The sequence below is a fragment of the Acanthaster planci genome, linkage group LG05 (assembly GCF_054643075.1).
Source record: "Acanthaster planci isolate LZ-2023a linkage group LG05, COTS_SCS, whole genome shotgun sequence".
NCBI classification, from domain to species: Eukaryota; Metazoa; Echinodermata; class Asteroidea; order Valvatida; family Acanthasteridae; genus Acanthaster; species Acanthaster planci.
The window spans coordinates 15,746,214-15,772,191 of NC_141781.1; the positions used below are offsets into that span (position 1 = coordinate 15,746,214).

General features: G+C 42.2%; 1 protein-coding gene across 1 annotated transcript in view; it reads right to left on the reverse strand.

Annotated features, from left to right (window-relative positions):
* Window positions 1-176: 176 nt before the first annotated feature.
* The window catches only part of msh3 (mutS homolog 3), a 177,237-nt gene continuing 151,435 nt past the window's right edge, over window positions 177-25,978 (reverse strand). Inside the window, exons 20-22 of the mRNA XM_087137219.1 lie at window positions 23,835-23,952; window positions 20,616-20,784; window positions 177-11,557 (exon numbers count right to left, since the gene is read on the reverse strand). Coding sequence (XP_086993345.1) covers window positions 11,434-11,557; window positions 20,616-20,784; window positions 23,835-23,952 — 411 coding nt within the window. The 3' untranslated portion in view covers window positions 177-11,433. The remainder of the gene's footprint in view (window positions 11,558-20,615; window positions 20,785-23,834; window positions 23,953-25,978) is intronic.

Here is a 25,978-nt window from a genome sequence, read left to right on the forward strand (position 1 = left end):
GATATTCAGAGTATGCCATAACATGGCTAGAGTAGTGTTTAAAAACAATGAAGTAAAATTGTTAAAGTAAGATTGTTGAACAGAATTGTTGTCAATTATAACTTTTTAGAAGGTTTCAAGCACTATCCAGACAACATCAAGGGGCTTAAAACTAAAAGGATGGCAAATATGTTGGATAAGGTTACATATAACATCTTTTATTTTTCGAAATTCAACAGCAAAGGCCTGGCAATCTTCTAACACTGACCGTCAATTCAAGAATGATCATTGTATTACTTTGGCAGACATTTCTGTTAAATATGAGGAGGTAACTAGTTTGCCAAGGTAAATAAGGATATTTCAAAGTCTCCAGTTACTTTTCAATTTCAGGGTATGATACCCCTGAGCTTAGCCCAATTGCAATAGCCTACCCATTTTCAAACATTTTCTTTTTCAAACCTAAACAGAGCCATTTGGCATCAATTATATGGAATTGCTTGATATGATCACTGTGAAGAAGTGACAAGGTTCACTTGGAAAGGGAGGTGTGGCTCAAAGGGTTACACAACAACTCTATGGCAGCAATTAAACTGATGAGCAGGATGGTTTAATGAAGAAACTGTCTGTTTATTATTAAACTGATGAGCAGGATGGTTTAATTCAGTTTAATCGCTGCCATAGAGTTGTTGTGTTGGTATAATTATCTGGGTATACCCAGATAATTAGAAACAGGGTAGTGACTTGCAATTGGCCAGGATACTGTAGCAATCTTGGGGAAACTGTGCTTTGTGAACAGAATGGTGGAGCTGAAACCAGTGATGAAATCTTTGAAATATATGGAACAGGAAACCATGGTGACTGGGGAATAAACAGAAATAAATACTAATAAATTAACTGGAATGCATGTGCCGACTAGACGACAACATAATTGTACATGTAATGTTGCAACAATTGTCCCCGATTAAGGCTAAGGTTTGTACTCTAAACTCCTCTATTTTACATAATAACACAAGAATCACTATATGATCTTATACTATAAACATTAAAGAACATATGGCTGTACTCACAATTGTCAGTAACGCAGGGTAAGGGCAAATTTGGAGATATTTTGATTGGAAATGTGCTTGGTAAACCTGACTTTAGAACGGAATATACGGTGCAAGAATGAGCAAACTACTGAGGGCGCCCTACCAACTATTGCGCGGTCAGTAGACAGAGACTTTCTTACAGCCGCCCCCACATTTGGGTACTAAATGTGAAACCAAAAAAGGAAGTTAGTGTTCAGTCTGTGGATGGTCCTCAGATGGGCAGTAGTCCTCGTCCTTGCATTCTGGCAGACGGATCAGGCGGGTGTCTGGTCTGGTGTACACCTTGTCACGAACTCGGACCTTGGCCGCTCTCACACGTCCATCGGTGCCAGGATGTGTCTCACATATCTTTTGTACTGGCCACTGAGCTCTAACCAGCTGGGGGTCAACAACCATGACGACGTCTCCACAGGCCAGGTCTCTGGATTCAGTCTGCCACTTTTGCCGACTCTGTAGACTGGGAAGGTAGGATTTGATGAAGTGAGCCCAGAACTGGTCAGCTAGCACCTGACTATGGCACCATCGTCCTTGTCCCATGGATTCTTTGGAGGTGTAGACGACCTGTGGAAGGTTAGGATCTAGCTGCCTCATAAGAAGCATGTTTGGAGTCATCAGATCAACGTCAGCAGCATCTGAAGAGACGTAACCCAAGGGTTTTGAGTTGAGAATCCCCTCGACTTCAGCTAAGACGGTTTGGAGTACTGGTTCTGCGACCGACTGGTCTCCCAAAGCAGCTCCGAGTCTAGCCTTGACCGACTTCACCTCTCTCTCCTAGGAGCCGCCGAAGTGGGGAGCATTTGGCGGGTTAAACTGGAATCGCACCTTTTGTTCGGAAAGCTCTTGGCTTAGATCTGGAGCCATGGAAGCAAAGGCACTTCGAAGTTCTGCTTCTGCCTCCTTGAAGTTGGTCCCGCAGTCAGACAGGATTTCATATGGTTTACCCCTTACAGAGGTGAAACGGCAAAAGGCCATCAGGAATGCATCTGTGTCTAAGATCTCCAACAAATCCAAGTGTATGGCATGTGTGGTCATGCACTTGAAGATGACTCCTCATCTCTTCTCTGTGCGTCGACCAATCTTAACCGTCATTGGCCCAAAGCAATCAATGCCCGTGGAGAAGAAGGCTGGCTTGGAGAGACGGAGACTGGAAGAGGGCAGGTCTGCCATTTTGGGAACTGCTGGTTTACCGCGCCACTTGCAGCAATCGTTGCACTGGTGCTGGTGCTGACAAATTGCCTCTCTGCCTCGCAGGATCCAGAATTTCCGCCGTATTTCGGCAAGAACACGTTCAGCTCCAGGATGAACGAGTCGCTGATCATAGCCTTGGATAAGAAGCTTGGTGATATGATGCTTCGGGTCAAGAATGATTGGGTGCTCAACTTCGCGGGGGAGGTCCTCTGCCTGTCGCAATTGGCCTCCCTTTCTGATCAGTCCAGAGGTTTCATCATGCTCAGGGCTGAGCTGTGCTAACCTGCTCCCAGAAGGCAACTGCTTGTACCTGAAACAAAAGTTTGGTCTCGATGGCTTCTTCCCTCTCGACCAGTGTTGAAGGAGATATGTCAGCAGTTGCTGCTGCGTCATGAAGCTCCTTGAAAGCCCGGATGAGGCCATTCCAACTGCGGTACTGTTCTGGGTTTGGCAAGTGGGGCTCTTTCACGGTGATCACTCCACAGAATGTTGCTCCCTTCAGTTCTATGGTGTCTTCTTGTTTGTCGACCAAGGGGCTTGCCGGCCAGCGATGAGGAGGTAAGGACAGAAAGGATGGGCCATTTCTCCATCTTTGTTCATTAGAGAGTTCAGACACGGTCTTACCCCAAGTGATGTCATCTGCAGGGTTGTTGGCTGTGTCAACATAATGCCAATTCTCTGGATTACTCAGGGACTGTATCTCTGCTACTCATGTCCCGACAAACACCTTTTATCTACAGGAGTCGGACTTCAGCCAGCGTAGTACTGTAGTGGAATCACTCCACAGGGTAATCTTCTGGATGGAAAGGGTCAACTCCTTTCTGAACAAATCTGCCACGTGTGCACCGACCAGTGCAGCAGAAAGTTCAAACCTTGGGATGGAAAGCTTCCCTGGAACGTGAGAGAATGAAACTGGTATGGATGCTTCCTTTGTGACCTTCAGTGCGCAGGTAGGCGACTGAGCAATAGACTCTTTCTGAGGCATCACTGAAGATGTGGACTTCTCAGTTGGTCGTCTTGGTGTCAACTTCAGGTGGTGTGTAGCACCTTGGCAGTCGAAGCTTTGGTAGGTCAGCCAGTTCCTGTTCCCATGTATGCCAGCTGGTGAGGATATCTCCAGGCTCTATCGGGTCATCCCAGGTTCTCTTTGACTTCCACAGATCCTGGATGATTACCTTAGCTCTTGCAGTGAATGGTGCAAGGAAACCAATTGGATCATACTGGCTGGCCATGATTTTGTAGACAGTTCTGAGGTTGAGCATTTGGTAAGCAATGGGTCGGTGCTTGTAGCCAAGGTCATCTGCATCGCACTGCCACTGCAGTCCAAGTGTGGCCTCGGGTGTGTAACTCTGACCAAAGACATGCCAAAGGTCAAATCCGTCAGATCTGGCAGCAGCTGGCAGATCTGCTACCACTGAGGGGATATTGCTTGCCCATTGGCGAATGTTGAAGCCACCTATTGCAAGCAGTGTGCATATCTTCATGACCAGTTCTTTAGCTGCTTTGGCCGAGGGCGGACTGTCCAGGCAGTTGTCTACGTAAAAGGATTGTTGGACAGCACGTGTGACCTCTTCGTTGCCCTTCTGGTGGTTGAGTACATGCCTTTGCAGGGCCAATGAGGCGGAGCAGGGGCTACAGGTTGTGCCGAACGGAAGAACCTGCCACTCATAGACATCAGGCGTAGATACTGTCCATGTTCCGCCAGATGAATCTCAAGAGGGGCTTGTCAGCTGGTAGGAGACGTATCTGGTGGAACATTACTTGGATATCCCCAGATATTGCCACTAGGTGCTGCCTAAATCTGAGGAGGACTCCAAGGAGGGATGGTCCATACCTGGGTCCGGATAGGAGATGGTTGTTCAGCACCTGTCCATCATGTTCGAATGAGCAGTTGAACACCAAATGTGGCTTACCGCTAGTTTCAACAATGCGATGTGGAAAATACCACGACTCCTCAGTCTGCTGGGCTTCTACATCACTGAGGACTCTCAAGTAGCCTGCATCAAGTAGCTTCTGGATTTGCTCTTTGTGGATCCTAGCAAGGTCAGGCTGTTTCTGGAGTTGTCTCTCTGTATGTTTCAGGTTTGGGAAAACTGCTTCTTTGCCTGCATGGAAGTGGGTTCCATCATTCCTGCGCAAGAGGGGTGTGGCATAGCCCAGAACTCCTCCTTCTTCAATGCGAACTGTTTTGCTTCAAGCAGTTCCACAGCATACTGGTCCTGCTTGGAACGGGTTACAATCTTCTCATTAGTGTAAGGGATCACATCGGCCTTCGACAATCTCTCAACTTGCTGCATAAGGTCATGGTTCTCTTCACAAATAGTAATCTTGAAGCACTTCTGCTCACAGAACTGTTCCTTCAGGACTCCAGCCGGTCCCTGAAGTGTCCAACCCAATTTGGTGCATACAGCCACTGGTGCTCCACTGGGGCCGAATTTCACAGGTTGCTGTGGGGTGATCAGGTCGGAGTAGTCAGAGCCAATCAGGATCGAGGGAGTTGCGTTGTTGATCAGAGACAGTGCAGCTCCACGTAAGTGGGGCCAACGTTTCTGAAGAGCTGTAACTGGATAGGTATATTCTGACAGGCGTAAACTGTCAGCGGTGAAAGCTCCTTTTATGTTGTACCTGGTGTCAGGATGTTCCTTGTGGACACTTGGAAATTGACCGATTGCCTTCACATTGGAAAGGCAGTTGTTGAACTGTCAATAGGAGTATATAGTCTTTCTTCGCAGTGAGGTTCAGTTGCTGGACTGCATGGTTGCGCACCATTGTTCTCATGGAGCCATCGTCAAGCACAGCATGTGTTTCAAGTTTGCCAGCAGGACCATGGAAAGTGATTGGAACGACCTTTAACGTGACATTATGGGACGCAGAGGCCGGTCCAGGTAAGTCATCTGAGTCATCACTCCAACAGTATAGATTCTGCTTGCTTCTTGCTGAATGGTGTCATGCAGTACAGTCAAGTGGATCTCCTTGCAGGTGTTGCATGGTTTTCTCAATGTACATTGCTCAGGTTTATGGGTGTGCCCACATTTCCAGCATCTGGACTTTTCCTTCAGCCATTCGATTATTTGCTGGTTACTGAGTACCTTGAATTCAGTACAACCATTCAAGTAGTGGTCATGGTTGTTGCAGTGTGGACAGAAGGCTTTACGTTTGTCCTTTGATGGTGACTGTTGTGAAGGTTGCGGGGAAACTTGTCTTTCCTCTCTTGTCTGGGGTTATCTTCTTTGTAGACTGTTGCTGCTTGACCAGTGATCCGCTTTGCTGGTGACTGTACTTGCAACCAGTCAGCAAGATGGTTTAGGGTATAGGTTTGGTTGGAGTCTTCTTTCAGAATGCCCCAATTGATGCAGTGTTCCACGAATCTATCACGATATCCTGTTGGTAGTTTGCAGATCAGTCGGTCCACATTGGAACCGCACTTGAGTTCATAGCCATTTTCTCCTTCTAGGGAGCGAAGCATTCCAACCAGTGACTGGACTGAAAGCGCGAAGTCGTCGAAGGCTACGTAGTCTCCAAACTTGACAAAAGGCATGTTCATGATCATGCCTATCTCACTCTGGACCAGCTGACGTGGTTGACCGTACTTGTCTTTGAGGGCTCAGAGCGCTGCTGAATATGGTTTTGGTCATGCATATATGCCTCGGCCAACCTCAGGATATTGCCCCCCCCCAGACGCCCAAGCAGAATCTCATATTTATACTGCTCGGTGAGGTGTGGATGAACATTAACAAGATTGTCCAGGGCCATATTTAGGAGTGCAAAGTCACGTAACCTTGCCGGTGGTGAAGTGTGGTGAGGTTGGACGGGGCACGCCATAAGATGAAGCGATCAATAGTTCTGTTATGTTCGGCATTACTGGTGAAGCTGGGTGCAATGGTGGGGTGACAAGTGGCTTCCCTGCTACTGGTGGCACACTGGGATTGGTGGTGCAGGGTTCACAGCTGCACCTGGCGAAGGAGACGTGCCACCCAGGGGATGAGAGGCTATGGCTTGTCTTGCTGGTGCTGGAGATTCAGGTAGTGAAGCACACTGAAATGAAGAAGTTACAGGTGTGGTCACTACAGTAGTGGTAGACATGTAAGTGACAGGTAACTTGGCATCGGCCTCATTTGATGTGGGTTGTGCCCTTTTTCGGCAGACACGATGGAGAAATCTGGTCGAGGTTGCGGGGGTTGAGGCATGAATGGTGACGAAGGGTGGAATGTCAGCATGTGGAATGGCTGCCCAACAACTGGTGGTGCACTATGGATTGGTGGTGCAGGATTCGGGGCTTCACCTGGTGATGGAATTATACCACCCAGGGGAGAAGAGGCTATGTAGCTGGTAAATGAGATTCAGGCCTTGCAGCATGCTGAAGAGAAAAGGTCACAGATGTGCTAGCTACAGAGGTGGTAAATGTCATTGGGTAACTTTCACTGCTTATGGCAGGTGACTTGGCATGGGCCTCATTGGGTGTGGATTGTGCCTTTTCTTCTGGGGACACAGTGGAAACCTCTGATTGAAGTGTCTGTGGCTGAGGCAAGGTGTCACCTGACTGCTGCGAAGTTTCACCAGTTATGGACGTAATAAGTTGGGCTTTCTGTCGCTCATGGTCGGCTTCTCTCAGTCGTCTTCTCCCAGAGAGCTGTGTATTCAGCTGTTCTCGCCGGTCCTGGGCCTCTCAATTTTCTCTGCTCGTCTTCTAGCTGCAAGTGCCTCTTCTTCAGCTGTCCATGCCTCATATGCAACATCATCAAGTCTCCTCAACTCATCGTCCAGTTGGCTCTCTTCCTGAAGCTGATGTTTCATCTCCTCCAGATGTTGTCTTTTCTTCTGTTCTTCCAGCCTGGCTTCCTGAGCACTGCTCAGTATAATTGACAAATGGTGACTTGACGCTATAGAGCCTTCATCTGAGCAGGAATCCAATTTGTGCTCATTCTTGTCAACTCTGGACTTGGACTGGGCATTGTAGCTGACAACAAAGTCATCAAGATGCCCAGGAATCCTTCTTTTCCTTCTGGGACGGACATCATGCGTGGATGCCGTCTCTTGGAGTTCTTTGTTTCCTTGTTCGAGGTCATCCATAGGTCGCTGTGTGAAAGTCTGGCTTGAAGGACCATGTGAAGAAGTGACAAGGTTCACTTGGAAAGGGAGGCGTAGCTCAAAGGGTAGCACAACAACTCTATGGCAGCGATTAAAGTGAGGAGCAGGATGGTTTAATGAAGAAACTGGCTGTTTATTATACCCAGATAATTAGAAACAGGGGGTGGTGACTTGCAATTGGCCAGGATACTGTAGCAATCTTGGGGGAACTGTGCTTTGTGAATGGAATGGTGGAGCTGAAACCAGTGATGAAGTCTTTGAAATAAATGGAACAGGAAACCGTGGTGACTGGGGAATAAACAGAAATAAATACTAATAAATTAATTGGAATGCACGTACATGTGCCCACTAGAAGACAACATAATTGTATATGTAACGTTGCAACAATTGTCCCCGATTAAGGCTAAGGTTTGTACTCTAAACTCCTCTATTTTACATAATAGCACAAGAATCACTATATGATCTTATACTATAAACATTAAAGAACATATGGCTGTACTCACAATTGTCAGTAACGCAGGGTAAGGGCAAATTTGGAGGTATTTTGATTGGAAATGTGCTTGGTAAACTTGACTTTAGAACGGAATGTACGGTGCGAGAATGAGCAAACTACTGAGGGCGCCCTACCAACTATTGCACGGTCAGTAGACAGTAGACAGGGACTTTCTTACAATCACAGAGGGAGAATAGAGTGAATTAAACTGACTTGTGTGTGTGCTATACAAACAAACCCATGATTCTTTTCAATGAGGGGATCATATAAAAGCACTTTGAAAAACGAATAACAGCCAGGGAGAAAAGGCACTTTGTTGGTTTGACACCTTGTTCTGATTTGAGGGTCAGGAATCTTTTTCATTATTATTAACTTGTCTTTCATTTACATACCCACGGGTATCACTTGATATATACGTATTTTATCCAAAAATTGTTTACAGAGATTTGTTACATTTAATAATTTGTTATTTTTTGTAATAATGGTTGAGAAATGTCACATTCTTTGTTAAGCCTCACATTTGCCAATAGTTTTCAACTTATTTATCTGAGGCGTCATCTGTTAAAACCATTCAACTTGGAACTGACAATATATATAGTTTTGGCATTGGGAAACAATCACACCACACAAACATGCTAAAATTCAGTTTCAGTATCTGCAGCACTGTGGCACTATGCGTAAGATGGCTTTAACCAGGTTTTCTGGAAAACCTTTTTACTACCTCAGAAAGTGGTCAGTTTTATGTTGTAGATCGTTATTTTGATGCACACGTACATGTAGCACTGCATTTGTGGCAGCAGCCAACATTTGACATGGAAGCAATTTCAGAAACCAATACAAAGGCCTATTGGAATGCATCAGCTATTGGGTTTAAACCACTGGCTAAAACAACCTGGAGTGATTTTGTTTTGTAATGAACATGGACAGTAGAGACAACAAAATTTCACAAAAAGAAAAACTGGGGATTTGAAATTTTGGACTGAGGGACCAGGCACATGAAGCTGTATGAGTATGGGTACTCTTAGAAAAAGGTCCCATCAATAAGCCTTTTGGCCTGTGGGCATAGAGCTAAGTACATGTATACAGAAGTAATTTTAGCAGACTGGCCGGTGATGTTAGGATGTATTAAAATTTAATGGACAGGGTCAGAGGGTTGCGTGTCAATTTAACAGACAGTGATGGGCTTACAGTTAGGGTTAATGTATTATAAAGCATACACTTTGGCATCAGTTGTATATACAAATGGGCATGGTTTGGCTTTACAGGAATTCTGTTTTAAATAGAAAAGTTATGCTAATACACGTACAGGGTCAAGGTTGGAATTACGGTTCAGGCTTGATAAACAAATCTATTAAGATATTCTAACAGATTTTCCTTTTGCAATATGGCAGTTAAGTTTGACGTCTGTTTGCACAAATTGACCACATAAAGAGTTTCCAGTGTCCACAGCAAACAATGAAAGTAACAAAATAATGTAAATTCATCCCCACATTGATGAATTCACAAAACAAAACAGAAAGGCGGGGCATGTCTTTCAATCAGTATTTATCCCATTGCCATAACTTCATGGACATCCTCAAGTTTGTTTCAAGGGGGAGGGGGTGGCAAACACTTATGAGCAGCAAAATGAAAACCACTAACAAGGGCCCATTCTGAAACACTTCAAGCAAATTGGTGGTTTTGTATCCCCTTTCTATTTTCTGTTTCTCTTCCCTCCATTTTTTGGGGAGGAATGGGCAAACACTGAAGTCCTTGTTGCAAAAAGTACATGTATTTGTCAGTCCTGCAAAATTAGAACAGTTCCTGCCTTTGATGTAACTGTTAAGTAAACCAACCTGGCCCACATGGCTTTAAGCAATATGTTACATCAAAACTTTGTATGTAAATAATTAGGCAGGGAACAGTCTTGTATTTCAGTACGCATGTATTATTGCTCATTTTTTACTATGGCTTTTGGGGTCTAATTTGCATGATACAACAAATTTTAAGCCTTGTATTTGTCCACAAAACAGCAACGACATCAATTTATATAATGCAATATAAATGCTTGTTAAAGAATACAGTAATTCAGAATAAGGCCATATTGCTGTTCGCCCACCATCATCCACTTCCTGCTCCTGTTAACACCATTGCTCACATGAAGCAGAATTTTAGCTGATGGACGTATTTCTACATCAAGGGTTAGCATACATGTACAAAAATTACTATTAACATTGAAAAAATTAACATCCACCCAAGGAAAAACAAAACCAACCCCCCCTAAAAACACAACAAAAGCATTTACAGATATAATGGTAAAATGAAAGGGATTCATGTTAATGTGCATGGCCAGTTTGCACTCAGAACATCATGCAAATAACATCTGCATGCACCTAAATGTTCAAGTAAAGCTCAGATCATTAAACCTGCAACATTCATCTGCATATGTATCCAGTGCTTAAATTGTTTTAGTCTCAGGGTTACCCAAGAAGAATCCATCAATGTTCAACATTACTAATAACTAATTTCACAAATGTACCACACTAAGGTATTTGCCACTAGGAGAAAAGATGCTAGGGGTTCACACCATGTCATACACAGTGTGGAGAAATGAATGCATGAACGCCAGAGTGCATGAATCCTTCCATATTTAACATGTACGTGCAGGTAACTGTGGCCATATGATAGCCAACTGCAGTTCCTGACCAATCCACGGGGTGATTGAAAATTTCAAGGGTGACAAAGCACATCTCAGTAGTCCCTAGAAGAAAGTCCCGCAATCTGTTTGAATGATGACCATGGTTCCCTATGATGTGCTGATGTTTTGCATTGTCTTCTTGGTGTGTTCTGATGAGCATCCCCACAATTTTATGAATGCTGTTCTTTTGGCTCTGCAAAGTTAAACAGGAAGACCTTGAGCTAGAAAAAACTAAAACAAAATTGAAAGTTTAAATACTGACAGAGTTTGACAAAAATTCTCACAGACTTAACAGTAGTGGGTACAATGTATGAACTGTTTGTAATGGACAAAATTAAACTTATGCCCAACTCCAGAGGGTGTATGTAATAGGGTATTTAAATTGGAGGATTAGGGACTGTAATGGCTGTGGAAACATGTGGGCAATAATTTCACTGAGCTAATGAAAATATTGAGGGATTATGAGGGGTGGCACCCATCCTTGCCAATCAGCCTTTAGAGTAAAATTAGATGACAATCATGTGGAGAGAATTACGTACAAATGGAAATTTCACATATTTTCATCTGCGCTGCATTGCTAGATGTGGGTAGTTCTTTGTATTTTTATTAGCTCAGTGAAACTATAATCAGATTTTGCCTCGTGCTAAGTCTCTTCAATTTTTCTAATTCACTTTGGTAATAAATACTCGGATTTTCCATTAGAGGCTTAGAGCGATGACAGCTGATTCTTTAACTTGCAATAACAAAACTTCAATGAACATTTTTCCATTTAAGTCTTGTTAGGGCTTTAGTGTGAGTAACACATGATTAATTACAAGCAGAATATCAATAACTAGGCATTTAGCATAATGGTGGAAATGTTTTGATGAGTAACAACTGTGCCATTGATTTTAACGCCATCACACTCAAACAAGGTCTTACTACGTCCTAAAAATATTGGGAAAGTGTGGCCAGTTGTGGTGAGATCTTGTACATCTTAGTAGGAACTCTGCCCAGACTGACAGCAACATGGTAATGGCTTCATGGACGGGGAGGATGAACAACCTAGTAAAGACAGAATATTGGTCATTCCATGTCAGACCAACACACTTTTTGACTTTAAGTCTTCATATTTTGATTAAAAGAATATCTGTGCTTGTGGGCATCAATAAATCAACAAAACTGGACAGTTTTCACTTAAAAATCCACCCTTTTAGTAAAAATGAAACATAACCCTCTCATTTTCCATCAAAATAATTATACTCATAATGGTATCAGAATAATCATAAGAAAATGCCCTTTTCATTGATGTTGTGAAGAGTTGGCTTTATGAACCAAGGGTCAGGATGACCTTTGACATGGATCTTTGACCCGGCCCATTTAAAATTAAATTTTTTTAAAGTATGGTTCTTGCTCTTGAAGAATCCGCTCAAATCTCTCTGGGTATTTTGAAATCAGAATCGATGGCAGTTTCCACAGTTCTGATTAGAGTATGTCAATTTTGTATGCAGTCCTAAAAATCCAGAAGTGTTTGTGATAGATAGGCATGACTGGTTGATGGTTCATCAACAACAGATGAATCAGTACTTGAAGATGTTTGAGGTTCAGAAGCTTGTACACTGACTATCGACAACTGCAGTAGAGTTTCTTTCCAGGTACATGTATATGACCAAGATATTGACATGTCTGTAACTGCTATAATGTTATCACTCTTAACCCTTTGGAATGCACCAGGCTCGTGTGTACCTGGAGGGGATCACAGCACTTCTGCTGATTAGCTGAATGCAACTTTCCAAATAATTGGTAATGTGATTTACATGCACTGCTAAATGTTTCACAACCCAATCTGAGATGTAAACAGTAATTATTATCACTTGGGTAGTAATGCTGAGTGTTATCAGAACATAAGTGTACCTCACTGACGTACTTTCCCAGTGAACAATTGGGCCATTGTTTTATCCTACCATGTCTACTCATTCCAAACACAAGACCAATCACTGGAACAAAATCCTTGAATAGGGATGCCAACCTTAAATCCTCTTGACACCCATCTGAAATCCAAAAAATTTCTGCTTTACCCATACAGGTGGCGACAAAACACAAAATTCTTTCATGCTACTCATAATCACTGAGTGAAAGAAACTCAGTTTTGAGAGTCACACTGTAAACTTGTCCTCAATTGTGGCAGTTTAGCACCCTCGGCTGTTACATTTTGCCCAGTCAACACACGACTGCTACTCAGCCCTCATCAAACTCAATTACATTCCTAAAACAGCTTCTCAAATGAAGTGATAATTTTGAGTGTGATTGCTCTGGCTCCGAAAACCCTTTAAAACTTTATTAATTTCATTTAAGAGCATAAATTGCTTGGGTACAACTTCCTGTATTAGGCCTACAAACAAAATTGACATTCTAAGCTGAACAATTGTAGAAAAATTGCCATAACATTTTTTATTTTAAAATGCCTGGAAGGATTTATGCGGATTCTTCAAGAGTAGGAACTATACTTTCAAAAACATTTGGTTTGAAATTTTTTTAAATGACACTATTGTTAAAATGGGGTCAAAAGTCACAGATGCATGTCAAAGGTCATCCAGACTCTTGATTCACAAAGGTAAATCTTCACATTAGTGAAAAGAGCATGTCCTGATTATGTTGAAACAAAATTTGCATATATTCAATGCAAATGAGAGGGGTATGTTCACTTATACTAAAAAGGTGGATTTTTAAGTGAAACTGTCCATTTTTGTTGATTTCTGCCCTGACCACATATAAGGGCAGATTCTGCTAAAAATTGGAACCAAAAACTGGAGATACACTAGCTGGGGTGTAAACACATCCGATTTCCAAGATTTCGTTGATCCATCTTGAAACAGCCTTGTGTAATGCTTCACTTGTCAAATGTTTTTCTATCATATCAGTGAATGTGCAGATTTTGTTTCAAGTACTCCTCCAGCACAGTGATCACAAACAGGCACCCAAATCTGGTCTATATCCAGAAATAGAAACTTGGCTCATATGAACTCCAGGTCAAAATTGTTACTAGAATCGCCTAATTTGAAAATAATTTCAGAAGCATGTAGCTTTACAGCTTCATATTCCTTAGATCCAAAAGATGTAATATCTGTTGTTTCTGCCCAGATAATATAGCTAGTAGGGTAAATAATATAGGCTTCTTCGTGTCATGAGGCAAAGTTTCTGCGTGGAAAGGTGAAAGACTGTTCAGAGACTTTAATACCACATCAGCATTCCAAGTGACGTTCTTGGGCAATGTTTCATGCATATTATAGATGACTTTCATAAATATCCTTTAAGTGGTTCTCTTTAGAAGGCTTCCCATTTGTGGCAACATAATAAAAGAGAGCTGATCATGTGTTCAAGGCACTTTACTGAAAGCTGTGTGTGTCAAGCAAGTCCTACAAAAACTGTAATATTGCAGCTGCAGGTGGACAAACTGGATCAGTCTTCCATTGATCCCAAACTCCATCCATTTCTCGATACAGTTCCAATATTGTCCATGTGTCGACTCTGTCCTTGCCTACTCTGTCTGAGTGGACATGGTCATTGCATTATTGTAGTCCCCATCACTAAGCTTGAGAGCTTTGTTATGTTCCAACTCAAGCTCTTTTTAGAACAATGGAGACATTCCCACCCCTGGTTCAGCAACTTGCGTGATGGTAATTTCATTTCTCTCTTAACCACTTGCTGCTGGGGGCAGTTATCAATGTTGATGATGTTGGTCCGGAATAATTATCATTTTTTCTGTTTTCAAAATTCTTTAAAAATCTTCATTTACTGGACAATACAAACACGTGAAGGACTGTCTGGTGTCCGCTCTTCCCTGACAGACAAAATCTATTGATGCCTGAGTATTTCAGCCAGGCCTGCAGCCTTGTAAAAGAGCCCAGAATGTGCGGTGTTATATAACTTTCTTTTGTTCACGAACCTGGCTCAGTGCACTGCTAACCTCTTTTTAATAGGGGCCAGATTAGCATGCAGCGGTGCTGTGTGGTTCATCGCTGCGGGTGTGAAGCACTTTTGTCCCCAGTAGTAATCTGCTCACTCTAAATGCCCCAAACCCTGGTATACTGTTTAAAAACAAGGCTGGATTATCTCCACTGTTTAGAGTGAAAAAATGTCGGTAATGCCCAGCAGCCTGGTCTTTTGTTCCAAATACAGTCTTTTATTACAGGGCCCTGTTTCCTTTGTCCAAGCTCAGAGACCCCGACCACACATATAAAGCATATTTGTCCGCATCCTGAATTCCCAGCAGGAAGTGGTTAATGAAAAACAGTGATAACTCAATATTATGCAGACTCCATAAAGACTAATGAAAGCCATGTTTGATTCAATATTTCGTTCTTTATTCAGAACATCTTCAGGAATGAGATAAACCATGCAGTTGTAACCTTATAACATGAGTCAGAGGGGGAGTAATTGGCCAATCAGAGAGTCTAAACAGTAAACAAAGAATTGAATGGCTCACAGACAGCATCATCTTATAAACCAGTGGTAACAAGGTGTTAGGAGGCCAGCAGTAAGGTACATGTAACAAAGGAGAAGTGAGGTGAATCATCCCATAAATGGAAATAAACAGAGTTAGCCAAACAAAGCAAGCTCTTTGGAGGCCCTTAATCCAGTGTTTAGAGATGGCTTGTAGCGACTGCTGGCTAAAGCTTCCTTAAATAACAATTCCAGCCAATGTGTAGAATAATCAATAACGCTAGTGTTGCTAAGTATCAATGACTGGTAGGTGGAAAATTGAAAATTGTCTTGTTTGCTCGTATCCAGAAGAATAGGAAGATTAAGTAGCCCTAGGATGTGGTGAAAGCCTTCACATGATGATATATGGTCAAAAATATATAATCAATCTTGAATCTCTGGGATTGTGGACAAGATCCACAGGTCAGAGTGTTAGGAAGGTTAGGAAGAAGGCAGGACGGTCCCAGATAATCCTTCCTGAAGCACTTAGACCCGTTGCCTACAGGGAGCTCCATAATAACATGGGACATCTTGGTGCAGGTCGTGTCCTTGATCTTGCCAGGGACCGCTTTTACTGGCCCCATATGCAGCGGGATATTGAACATTACTGCATGCACGTTTGTCCCTGCCTCAAAGACAGGAAGCCTGCTCAGCACCCCAGAGAGCCGTTAGGTACAATTGTGACCACCGCACCCTTTGAAGTCATTTCCATTGACTTTGTCCATTTGGAAAGGAGTAAGGGCGGATTTGAGTATATACTGGTGATCGTCGACAACTTCACGAGGTTTGCGCAGGCTTATGCCACCAAAGACAAATCTGCCAGAACTGTAGCAGACAAAATCTTTAATGATTTCGTCCTCCGCTTTGGCTATCCACACCGTATCCACCATGACCAAGGAGGAGAGTTCGAGAATCGCCTCTTCAAACGCCTCCAACAGCTTTCTGGGGTAGCCAACTCAAGAACAACACCATACCACCCGCAGGGTAATGGACAGTGTGAGAGGCTGAACAGAACACTACTTGCCATGCTGAGGACCCTCACTGCTGAACAAAAGGCGAATTGGAAGGACTCCCTCCAGAATGTAGTCCACGCATATAACTGCACAACCAATGCTGCTACCGGGTTCTCTCCATTCTTCGTTTTGTATGGAAGATCTCCCCGCCTACCAGTTGATGCTGCTTTTGGGCTGAATCCACCGTCTGGACCAGGTGCTGAAGATCACAACCAGTTTGTCAGGAAATGGAAGGCCCAGATGGAAGAAGCATACTCCATCGCAGCCAAACATGCCGCCAAGTCTACCGAGAGAGGAAAGAGATATCATGACCAGAAGACCCGCAGTTCTGTTCTTCATCCTGGAGACCGAGTGCTAGTACAGAATGTTGGACGGCACCCAGGCCCAGGGAAACTCCTTTCATACTGGGAAGACCAGGTGTACGTGGTTGTCCAAAGGAAGGGAGAAGACTCGCCTGTCTACGAGGTGAAAGCTGTCAACGGCAAGCCTAAGCATCGGGTTTTACACCGAAATCTCCTTCTTCCATGTGGTAGCATGCAGGCTGATGTAGACCTGAGGTCGAGTCATCCCCCACCCCAGAGGTGTATAACAAGGTCAACCCACCCTCGACCTGTGGTCAGACTGCAACCACCAGTGGATGATGACAGCTCCGATGAGGAGGATCCCCTGCTGATCTGTCTCCCCTCGGATCAGAGAGCTGAATCCCCACGTGGCCAGGTCGGTGAGTCAGTGTTGAATCCCAGCGCCACGCCATTCACACTGGATGCACCGACAGTAGACAACCCGATCTGTGACCTACCGTCCATTGAGTCTGGAGCAGAAGTTGGTACATCCAATCAGGACGATCTCTCAGGTGATAATGTGCATGAAAGTGCTGAACTACCTGAGAGCCATTCAGAAGTTGATGAGCTCCCTTTGGACCACGAGAACAGTCTTGCAGAGCCCGGTTCTCCGATGCCAGTTCCTGACATACCAGCCGCTCCTGAGGGACCGGACCAAGCCGCACCACAACCTCAGCCACAGCCTGAGCCAGTAGCACATGCGGAAGAGGGCCGACCATGTAGAGAGCGTCGTCCTCCGATGATGTTCCAGTATGCCAGACTTGGAGAACCCTCATATCAGCCAATGGACCCTCGCATCGCACTTGTCTAGAGTGGTGCTGCACCTCCTTGGGGAATTCCACTGAGTGGTATGCCACCTGTTATGGTCCCACCGCGTTACATTCCCTCTCCATCAATGATGCCACCCAGCTTGATGTGGACCCACTGGCCTCCGCAACCAAGTATGGCTCCAAGAGAGTGAATTGTTGACGAGTCAACAGCCAGTAACAACATCGAAGAAGAATCACTGCGCAGTGTACCCCGGGGAAGGATTTGTCATCAAGTGCATCGATGGATCGCCGTCAACAATCTGCCTCGATGACAGTCGTAGCCCACAGTTGAAGATGTTACTGTGCTTGTCATCCAGTTCCAGCCCATTTCACCAATGATCTTAGACACTGAGATCTGAGGACGACTGGAAGTGGAATCAGCTACTCCATCAGCCCTGAATCCCACCCAGCTACTTCGTCGAGGAGAAACGGCCTAGTAATGGATGAGCAGCATGCTCCTGAAATGGACATTACGTGAACTGTTTCTCTAATGAACAGGACTCTGTATCAAGTAAATTTGAATTTGTTAATGTTGAGGACAACATTTCTTTTCGCAGGGGCGAGTGTAGAGGTCATGGAAATTGCACCCCCCCTTTTTTTAATTGTTGGTTAACTTTTTCCCCCTTCCTATAATGCATCGACCCAGAATTGTTCTCCCCTGTAACATAATGGACTTGACCAAAAGTGCCACATCAGCAGGGACAGGAAGTTGCCTTCATTGTTCCTCATGCAATGTTCAAGGCAACACCATCTTCATTAAAGTCACAAGCTTTCCTGCATTCCTGACTGGTGTATTTCCATTATTTTTACAGGTATGTTGATCTATCATTTTATCTTTCATTTCTGTATTATACCTTGTCATAGATATCATTGGAATTGTGTTTTGTTATTGTGGTACTTTATTTTAATAACAAGCGACATGAAGAAATCAGTTGTTTAGTCTTGAGACATTGAGATAGTCAATTCCTTGAGAGTGTGAGGCTTTCTGTAGGAATAACAAGGTTCCCTCCTTGACTAAAGTATTCTTTGGAACCTTACTGCATTTTTGCCAAGTTTTCTGAAAGATGAGGTTCTAGACAGCTGTGATAGTATGATTTTAATATGACGAATTATGGTTCATGTCAAGACAGCTGATTTGTGAAGTTTGCGTAATTTAGACCAAGGATTGTTGCAAGGTTTCTTGGATGCCAGAATTAGTTATGTATAAATAGTGATTTTAGTTAAGACCGATTTCTGAACAATCATTTTGTGTTTTAGAGTTCGAAGTTTTTGTAAGTTACATGTACATGTGTCTTGTGATTTTGCCATACTACCTTTACTTAGAACAAAGGAACCTTGAGACATGTACATGGGTCAGCCAAGACCATGCTGAGTCCAGTGCATGACTCGTGTTCATTCAGCCAGATATAATCCCGGATTGTTTATCTCAGCCACCTGTGGGAAAGTGCAGTTGGGCTGTGTGATAGTGATATAGACTTATGTATGGGCAAGTATGCCAGAGAACAGCATATTGATAATTGCTAAGGCTAGCTAGTATCGATATTGTGTTAGGTTGATAGGTTAGCTCATGGATACATATCGATATCGCAAGTGTTTTCTAAGCAATCAGAGTTTTAAGGAATTTATCATTGCATTATGTGTTTTGCCAGAATTTGTACTTACTCAATCATTTCTTCATTGTTCCTCATGCAATGTTCAAGGCAACACCATCTTCATTAAAGTCACAAGCTTTCCTGTATTCCTGACTGGTGTATTTCCATTATTTTTACAGGACTGCGTATCACATCATATTTTAATGTAACACCTGCACATGTATGCCCTTTCGAGGTTATTTGTTGCCATTCATTCAAATTGGATGTAGTTTTGCCACACAAAAGTTATGTGGTTTATATTTCTCTGAAGTTGTGGGACATACATGTACCCGTGATCACCTCTGTTTTCCACTTCCTGTTTTTCTTGGTGGTGCTTCTGTGCTTCTTTGATAGAAAGCTGGTTTGTTGGCAGTGGCCTGGCCTTTTGGCAGCCTACTTTTTGTAATGACAGGGCCTTCTCACTGAAAGCGCCACTGTGTGGTCACGCCTCTTGGATACCTGTTAGTACCGCACGGGGCTGTGATATTGGATGGGTAATTTCATTTTGGGTACTCGTCATGACAGGGTTGGCAGCAAATGGTCTTGCTCTCAGTTACATGCATGGTCTTTTTTATGATCTTGGGGAGAGATTTTCACCAGGCAGCAAATCAAACCCTACTGGCACATGCCACACTAAGGTTTGTGTAGGGGTCTCAGATGATGACTTCTTTGTGAAAGTGGTAAATATATATGAATGAGGAGGTCATCATCCATATAGCATCAGTGAGAAGTAGCAAAATAGTGGAGCCAGTTACAGGCTTAGCATGTGCGTCAGTTGATCGAGCATCCTGGATGAGCAGAGTGATGGGTGCCAAGGCCTTCAGGAGAAGAATCTGTTGTGTTTGCATTAATAAATTGTAGCTCCTTTCGTGGCTTCTTGAAAATCACTTTGCTGGTACATGGCACATTCTCTAGCTGGGAAAGAACATCTGGAAGTGGTCTTTTCAATGTTGGTAAAGTAAGAATGCCTGTGTGGTGCAGTCCTTGGTTCAGTATTGCAGCTATTTTTAAAAAGCCGGGCCTTTCAGCTCATCTGTGTCAAAAAGTTCCTAAAGTTCTGCAAGTGCAGTATATAGGTTTTCATAGTTGGTGAGCCCTGAAACACTTCTTCAATGTCCTTTACTATCTACCACCCTGGTGATTTCTTATTGCTGCACTGCAGCTTAGAAATTAAGGTATAAGAGGTTATGTAAAGTTCATTAGAAATCAAAGGACAGACGGTATGCAAGATCCCTTCACATGCTCCAAAGCCCACAGAAAAAAAAAATGGGTCTTCCAAGTCCAGAAGCAATAATCTGTAAGATATTGTGTATATTTCAGTTCCGTACAAAAATTGGCGGTCAAACTCCTAAAAATTTGTAAAATGGGTCCCTTGTTCTCACAAGAACTGTTGATGCGTGCCACAAGCAGAAGCAAACTGATTATAGTAAGGCTAGGTTAGGCCCTGTCATGGAATACCTACATGAAATGTGTTACATAAGACCTATTATTGCCTTTCTCCACCCAAGTTTTACTGTGTAAGTTGATTCAAAGGAAGGCTACATGAGCAAAACAAGCTCCTGCTCCTTAAATGGATTCTTACAGATCAGCTTAAAAGTGATAATACAAAACAGCAGTGTGTCTTTGGTATGGCACTAAGATGTCATGATCTAAGATCAGGTTATAGCCAGCTTTTCATCAAAACATTAACAAGAATAAGATTTTAAAAGTTATAACAACCAATATGTAATGTACTTTATCTACAAATGTATCAAAATGTCACAAAATTATAATGTACTTCGGGGAATTAACTATTAAGCAAGAGTTTAAGACTTCCTGAGGGGGACTATTACTAAAAAAGATTTTACCTTGTTGCAAGGACTGCGTCTTCTAACTCATAGGATTTTGTAGCAGCCATTTTGATAACATCAGGTGGGACTTCAGCAAGTCTTGCAACATTCATACCATAACTTCTAGCTGCAATGCCTGGTACCAGTTTGTATAAGAAGGTAATGATGTTTGTGTCGTCATCTTTTTCTGTTGGAAAAAATCAAAACCACAGTGATACTGCTGACTCTATTCAGAATATTCACATTTTATCTTATTTCTGTTTTTTATTATGTTTTTGGAAGGGAGTTAGGTGTTTAAATTTTTAGCTGTTCCAAATCCCAGCAGCTGTTGAACAGGTAATGGCATCCGTTTTCTTAAGATTTGTGAGAAATGCCAGCAGACCAGCTGAAACAGCTTTCTGAAGATTTTTGTTTTCTTGTCTCTCTTCTTTGACCTTTGCAAATCCTGAAGCATACATGTAACATGTTTTCATTCAGAGCCCTGCTTTAAGTATTGGGGCCTTTTTATATCCAAACTCGTGTGAACTTCAAAGATACTGGGATTATCTGAAGATGTGAACTGATCACTGATATTGTGATGATGCCAACACAAGTCGGGTACCAAGCTGACAATGTTGCGTTTTTGCAGGCCAATATCTCTTCAATCAATGCGATAGACATGTTATGTGTGAAAACTGGGGGAAATCATCATGTCACTTAATATTCTATGAACTGTTTTATTTTTCATATTTTCATAAATCATCTTGACCTTGTATGTATTTCCTGAATGAAACAAAGTACATGTACATGTATACACCAAGTTCTATCTATAATACCCTTGTACATGGTAAATTACACTTGATGTAAAGGTAATGAGCCATTTCAGTATTCCACCAGTGCATGCCCAGAGTTCTAACAATTCTCTAACTTTTGTGACTCAATTTGAGTCAAGTCATGTTAATGAAGTGCGACTCAAGTCAAGTCATTGTAATAAAGTGCTCAAGTCACTCGGCCAAAAGAGTCGAGTTTAGTCAAATCTAAACATTTTGCTTGAGTCAATTTGAATCACGAATATTTGAACACAAAACAATAAATAACAACAAGAGGGAAAATCATGGTTTGGTCATTTTAAAATTCACAGCTGGGTTTTTACATTTTTCTCAACACATCATACCTTTGATAAAATGGCACAAACATAAACCAGCAGTTGCAAAAAAATTATTTTATTTTGTCTGCAAAGAGCTTTGCTTTCATTTTTGAAACTCAATTCTTATTAACCACTTTGTGCCAGTTGCAGTTATCAATATTGATGATGCCAGGGCGGGATAATTATCGTTCTTTCTGTTTTCAAAATTCTTTAAAAATTCCTATCGTCTTACTGGACACTTACACCCATACAAAGGACTGTCTGGTTTCTACTCTAATCTGACAGACAACATCTATTGATGCTGGAGTATTTCAACCAGGCCTGTCGCCTTGTAAAAAGAGCCCATATTTTGTGGTGTTACGTAATTTTCTTTTGTTCACAAAACTGGCACAGTGCACTGCTGACCTCTTTTCAATAGGGGCCAGATTAAGGTGCAGCGGTACAGTGTGGCTCATCGCTGCGGTGGTGGAGTACTTCTGTCCCCAGTAGTAATCTACTTGCGCTAAATACCCCAAACCATGGTATACTGTTTAAAAACAAGGCTGGATTATCGACACTTTTGAGAGTGAAAAAATGTTGGTAATGCCCAGCAGCCTGGTCTTTTGTTACAAGTACAGTCTTTTTTTACAAGGCCCAGTTCCCTTTGTCTGAATTGGAGACCCAGACACATGTATAAAGAATTTGTGTCCGTTACCAGAAATCCTGGCGGCAAGTGGTTAATTTTCACTCAAGTCAGGTCTTCTGATGACAAACTCAAAGTTGAATGAAGCCATTTGCTTGCAGTTACTCAAGTTGAGTCATTTGCCTGTCAGGACTTGAGTGATGAATTGAATCATCTGACATTGGGATTCAATTTCAAGTTGGACCCAAGTCGAGTCACTGATGAATCAAGTCATTGCAACTCTGCCCATTTCCTAACTGAAGTGTGTCTGAGGTTATTTGGGAACAACAGCATACATGTGCAATAGTCTGTTCTATTGGCCCAGTTGTGCACCAACTCATTATATGCACGCACGTTGTTCCTGAATCAACATGCTTTTTGGAATATCAAACGGCTCATTTGGGACATTTTTAAATCAATGACATCATAAGAATTGTAAACTTTCACAATGCACACAAGGGAAAACCTGATCGTCTTGATGGGCAGGTACATGTGTAAAATCAGAGTTCCTCATGTTAAATGTAAAGTGACTTCACAATGTTGTCATCTACTAAGGTTTAATAATTGTTAAATATTTATACTTTAGAAGTTTCAATTCTAGAAAGTCTTTCGAGAAGTGCGCCCCTGACAATAATGTAAAGATGATCCACAAAAGCAAAAGCAGTCCAAAATCCAAGAAAATCCAAGCAAGCAATAAATGCAGCGAGCTTTCTGTACATATAGCATGAATAACGCCATTTTTTTACAGTCCTTTTACAGTGCTATGTCTGTGCTGAGATGACATCTGTATGGTGATAAAGTTGTCATTAAGCTTACTCAGGTCCAGGTGCTGGAAAATATTATAAAAAACAGCTCTCAATAATCTTGGACAAATATGGCACATTAAAAACCCATTGGCAGTTGTCCAACCATTCACAGTGCTACATTAGGTTTCTTGATAATTAGGTGTGATGAAAGCCTCCCTGAAAGGTGACGAAATCCTGCTGGAACAGAAGGATGTCATGACTATGCAGCTCATATAAGAGACAAGTCAACATTCTCCTTCAGCAACAAGGTTAGGAAGGGGTCAAGAGAGCATCATAAGCAATGTGGTGGGAACACAAAAATCCCTCAGACCCCTTTGTATGAACTTATCCACAAACTGCATGGACCTGGTCAAACCATTTACTGTGATCATTGCCTAAGCAAGTCTTTTTGTAAGATTTCCTCTTCCAAGCCCTTCTTTCCTCATAGATTTCATTTGTGTACAACAATGGGCGAGTTGTAAGTTTATGCAAAACATTCTGAAAAAGGCAAAAGACAAAACCCTGAAATTTCCTTCTTCATGCCTACATGTACAGTGCAAGCTAAAATGCCATCATGTCTGCCCACAGCCCACACTGCCAGCCCTGAATTTACTGTGATTTATTTTCTTAAAGCTTTAGAAGCATGGGTATGGTCCTACATGTACCTGTTACATCTTCATGCAGCAGAAATCCCATGTGATAATTGGTCACCTGGTCTGGGAATTGCCTCTCCAGCTCAGCCAGTGGTGGGTAGTGGGTTACAAACAGTAACAGACATTTCACCTAGTTAGGGAAAAAATGCAAAACAAAGGTCATTACTGTGACAGGTCACTTTTGTATGTTATTTGTATAGGGCCCTCAGTTGGCTGTGCTCAGTCAACCATTCAGTGTGAGTTCATTTAGAGACCCCCTCTGGGCACTTGCATGTTCATTTAGTGACCCCCTCTAGGCACCTTTGTAGTATATTGCCCTTTGTCTCATAACACATTGAGTCTTCAGCCAGTAAGCACCGTCCAGAGTCATCCTTTAGCTGCCACATAGCCAACAAGTGCCATGATGCCTGTCCCCGCAATTTCGTCCAGTTCATCTTTTGTATTCTATCCAAGTTTGACTGGGGTAAGTGTACTTTCTTATATTCTTATTGTGTATTTAGTGTCCATCTTATACTGCATAATTAGTGTCTTTACCTTAACTGAAAGTTTTATTATTTTCCTTAGCTCGATTAACTTTTCTTTAAGTTTAGTTAGAAACTCCCTGGCTGCCTTAACTTAAATTATCTAGTTCTTTGATAGTTTTCAGTGATCTGGGGACAGCCAGGAACGTCTTTGTTGTATTTTAAGGCATTGAAGATCAATAGTGAACATGAGTGCTTTTAAGATGGCATTTTGTGTTACATTTATGTGAGCTCTGTTTGTTGCATTTTCTATTTTTACATTTTACTTTTGAATCACTTTTTAAATAATTTACTGAAATCCACGAGAGGCAAAGTTAGAGCCATTTTGAGAGCAGCAGGATGAGTTTTTTCTTTTCTTTTTTATAATGATTTCTTTCTTCCTTTACGTATTTTGACTATACCATTGCGGTTTAGTGATTTCTTGAAGTTATCCATTTGGTGCATGTGTAAGGCACACTGCCCATGTGGCACATGGCACAGGAAGTCTTTAATCCTCAAGTTGCCGCATATTCAATGATGTGTAAATAGTCTTGCTATCCTTTAGTGCAGCAAGGAGGAAGTCAGCCACCACTGTTTATTGCCCCTTACTAGGAAGCCCCTTGTTCCTGCTTAGTTAAGCACTGTGGGAAGACTTAGTGGCAGTGCATGTAGGCTGGATAGACTGGTGTGCCAGTCACCGTGTGATTTGTTTTTGTTGCTTATTACTGGAGTGCAGGTAAAAACATATACGTGCCCTGTGCATCCGAGCCTAGTGCATCATGTTGTGTTTAAAGGAACTGCAGATTTTTTTATAACTTTAATATGTGTTTGATTGTTCTTTGCCAGAATGGTACATCCATTGGTTTAGTACTTATCTTGCATTATTTTGTTTCTCGTTTCAGGGTTTTTCTTGTTTTGGTTTTAGCTTTCTGCACCATTAAAGATTTGGAAAGAAACCAGACCATGCGTCAATGGCCTTGACTTTCCCTGTGTCACATTACAAAGTCAAATCTAGCTTGTAAACTTGTCTTGGTGTCTACATTACTTTGAAAAATCCACTACATGACTTGCATCTGATATCGGAATTTAAACTAAAGTTCTCCTTGCAACTTAATTGCCCTCCCAAATTTGGGAATAATTAGGATTTTGGCCTGAGTGCAAACCTTATTGTTAATGTCCAGATTGGTTTTGTGTTTCTTCTTGCAAACATTTTTTGTCCGTGCTTGGCTGAGCACAGGGAATGAGATACAAAGGTCAGACTTGGCACACACATCAACAAGCATCTTAAGTTTTCACAGTTGTTATGACATCGTCATGAAGTCATCAGGCGTCAAATTACAAAGCTTTCAAGTTTGAAAATTTCAATCTTTAAAAATGCATATAAAATCAACCGTTAGATCCCTTGTCTTTGTCTTGCAAGTGACAAAGTAAATTGACCTTTATTTTTGTTTCGGGAGTCAAATCATGTGACCCTTGCTTCTGGCCGAAACTGGAAGTGCCTTATTATTTAAAAGTGGTAATATGCCTTATTATTTAAAAGTGGTAATAGATATGAACTTGGTTTCAACAGCGTTAGTCTCCAGTCCAATATTATTCTTTAACACTTAGAACGATGATGTCATGCAACTTTGAGTGCCCTCTGGAGGCAGGTTTGCT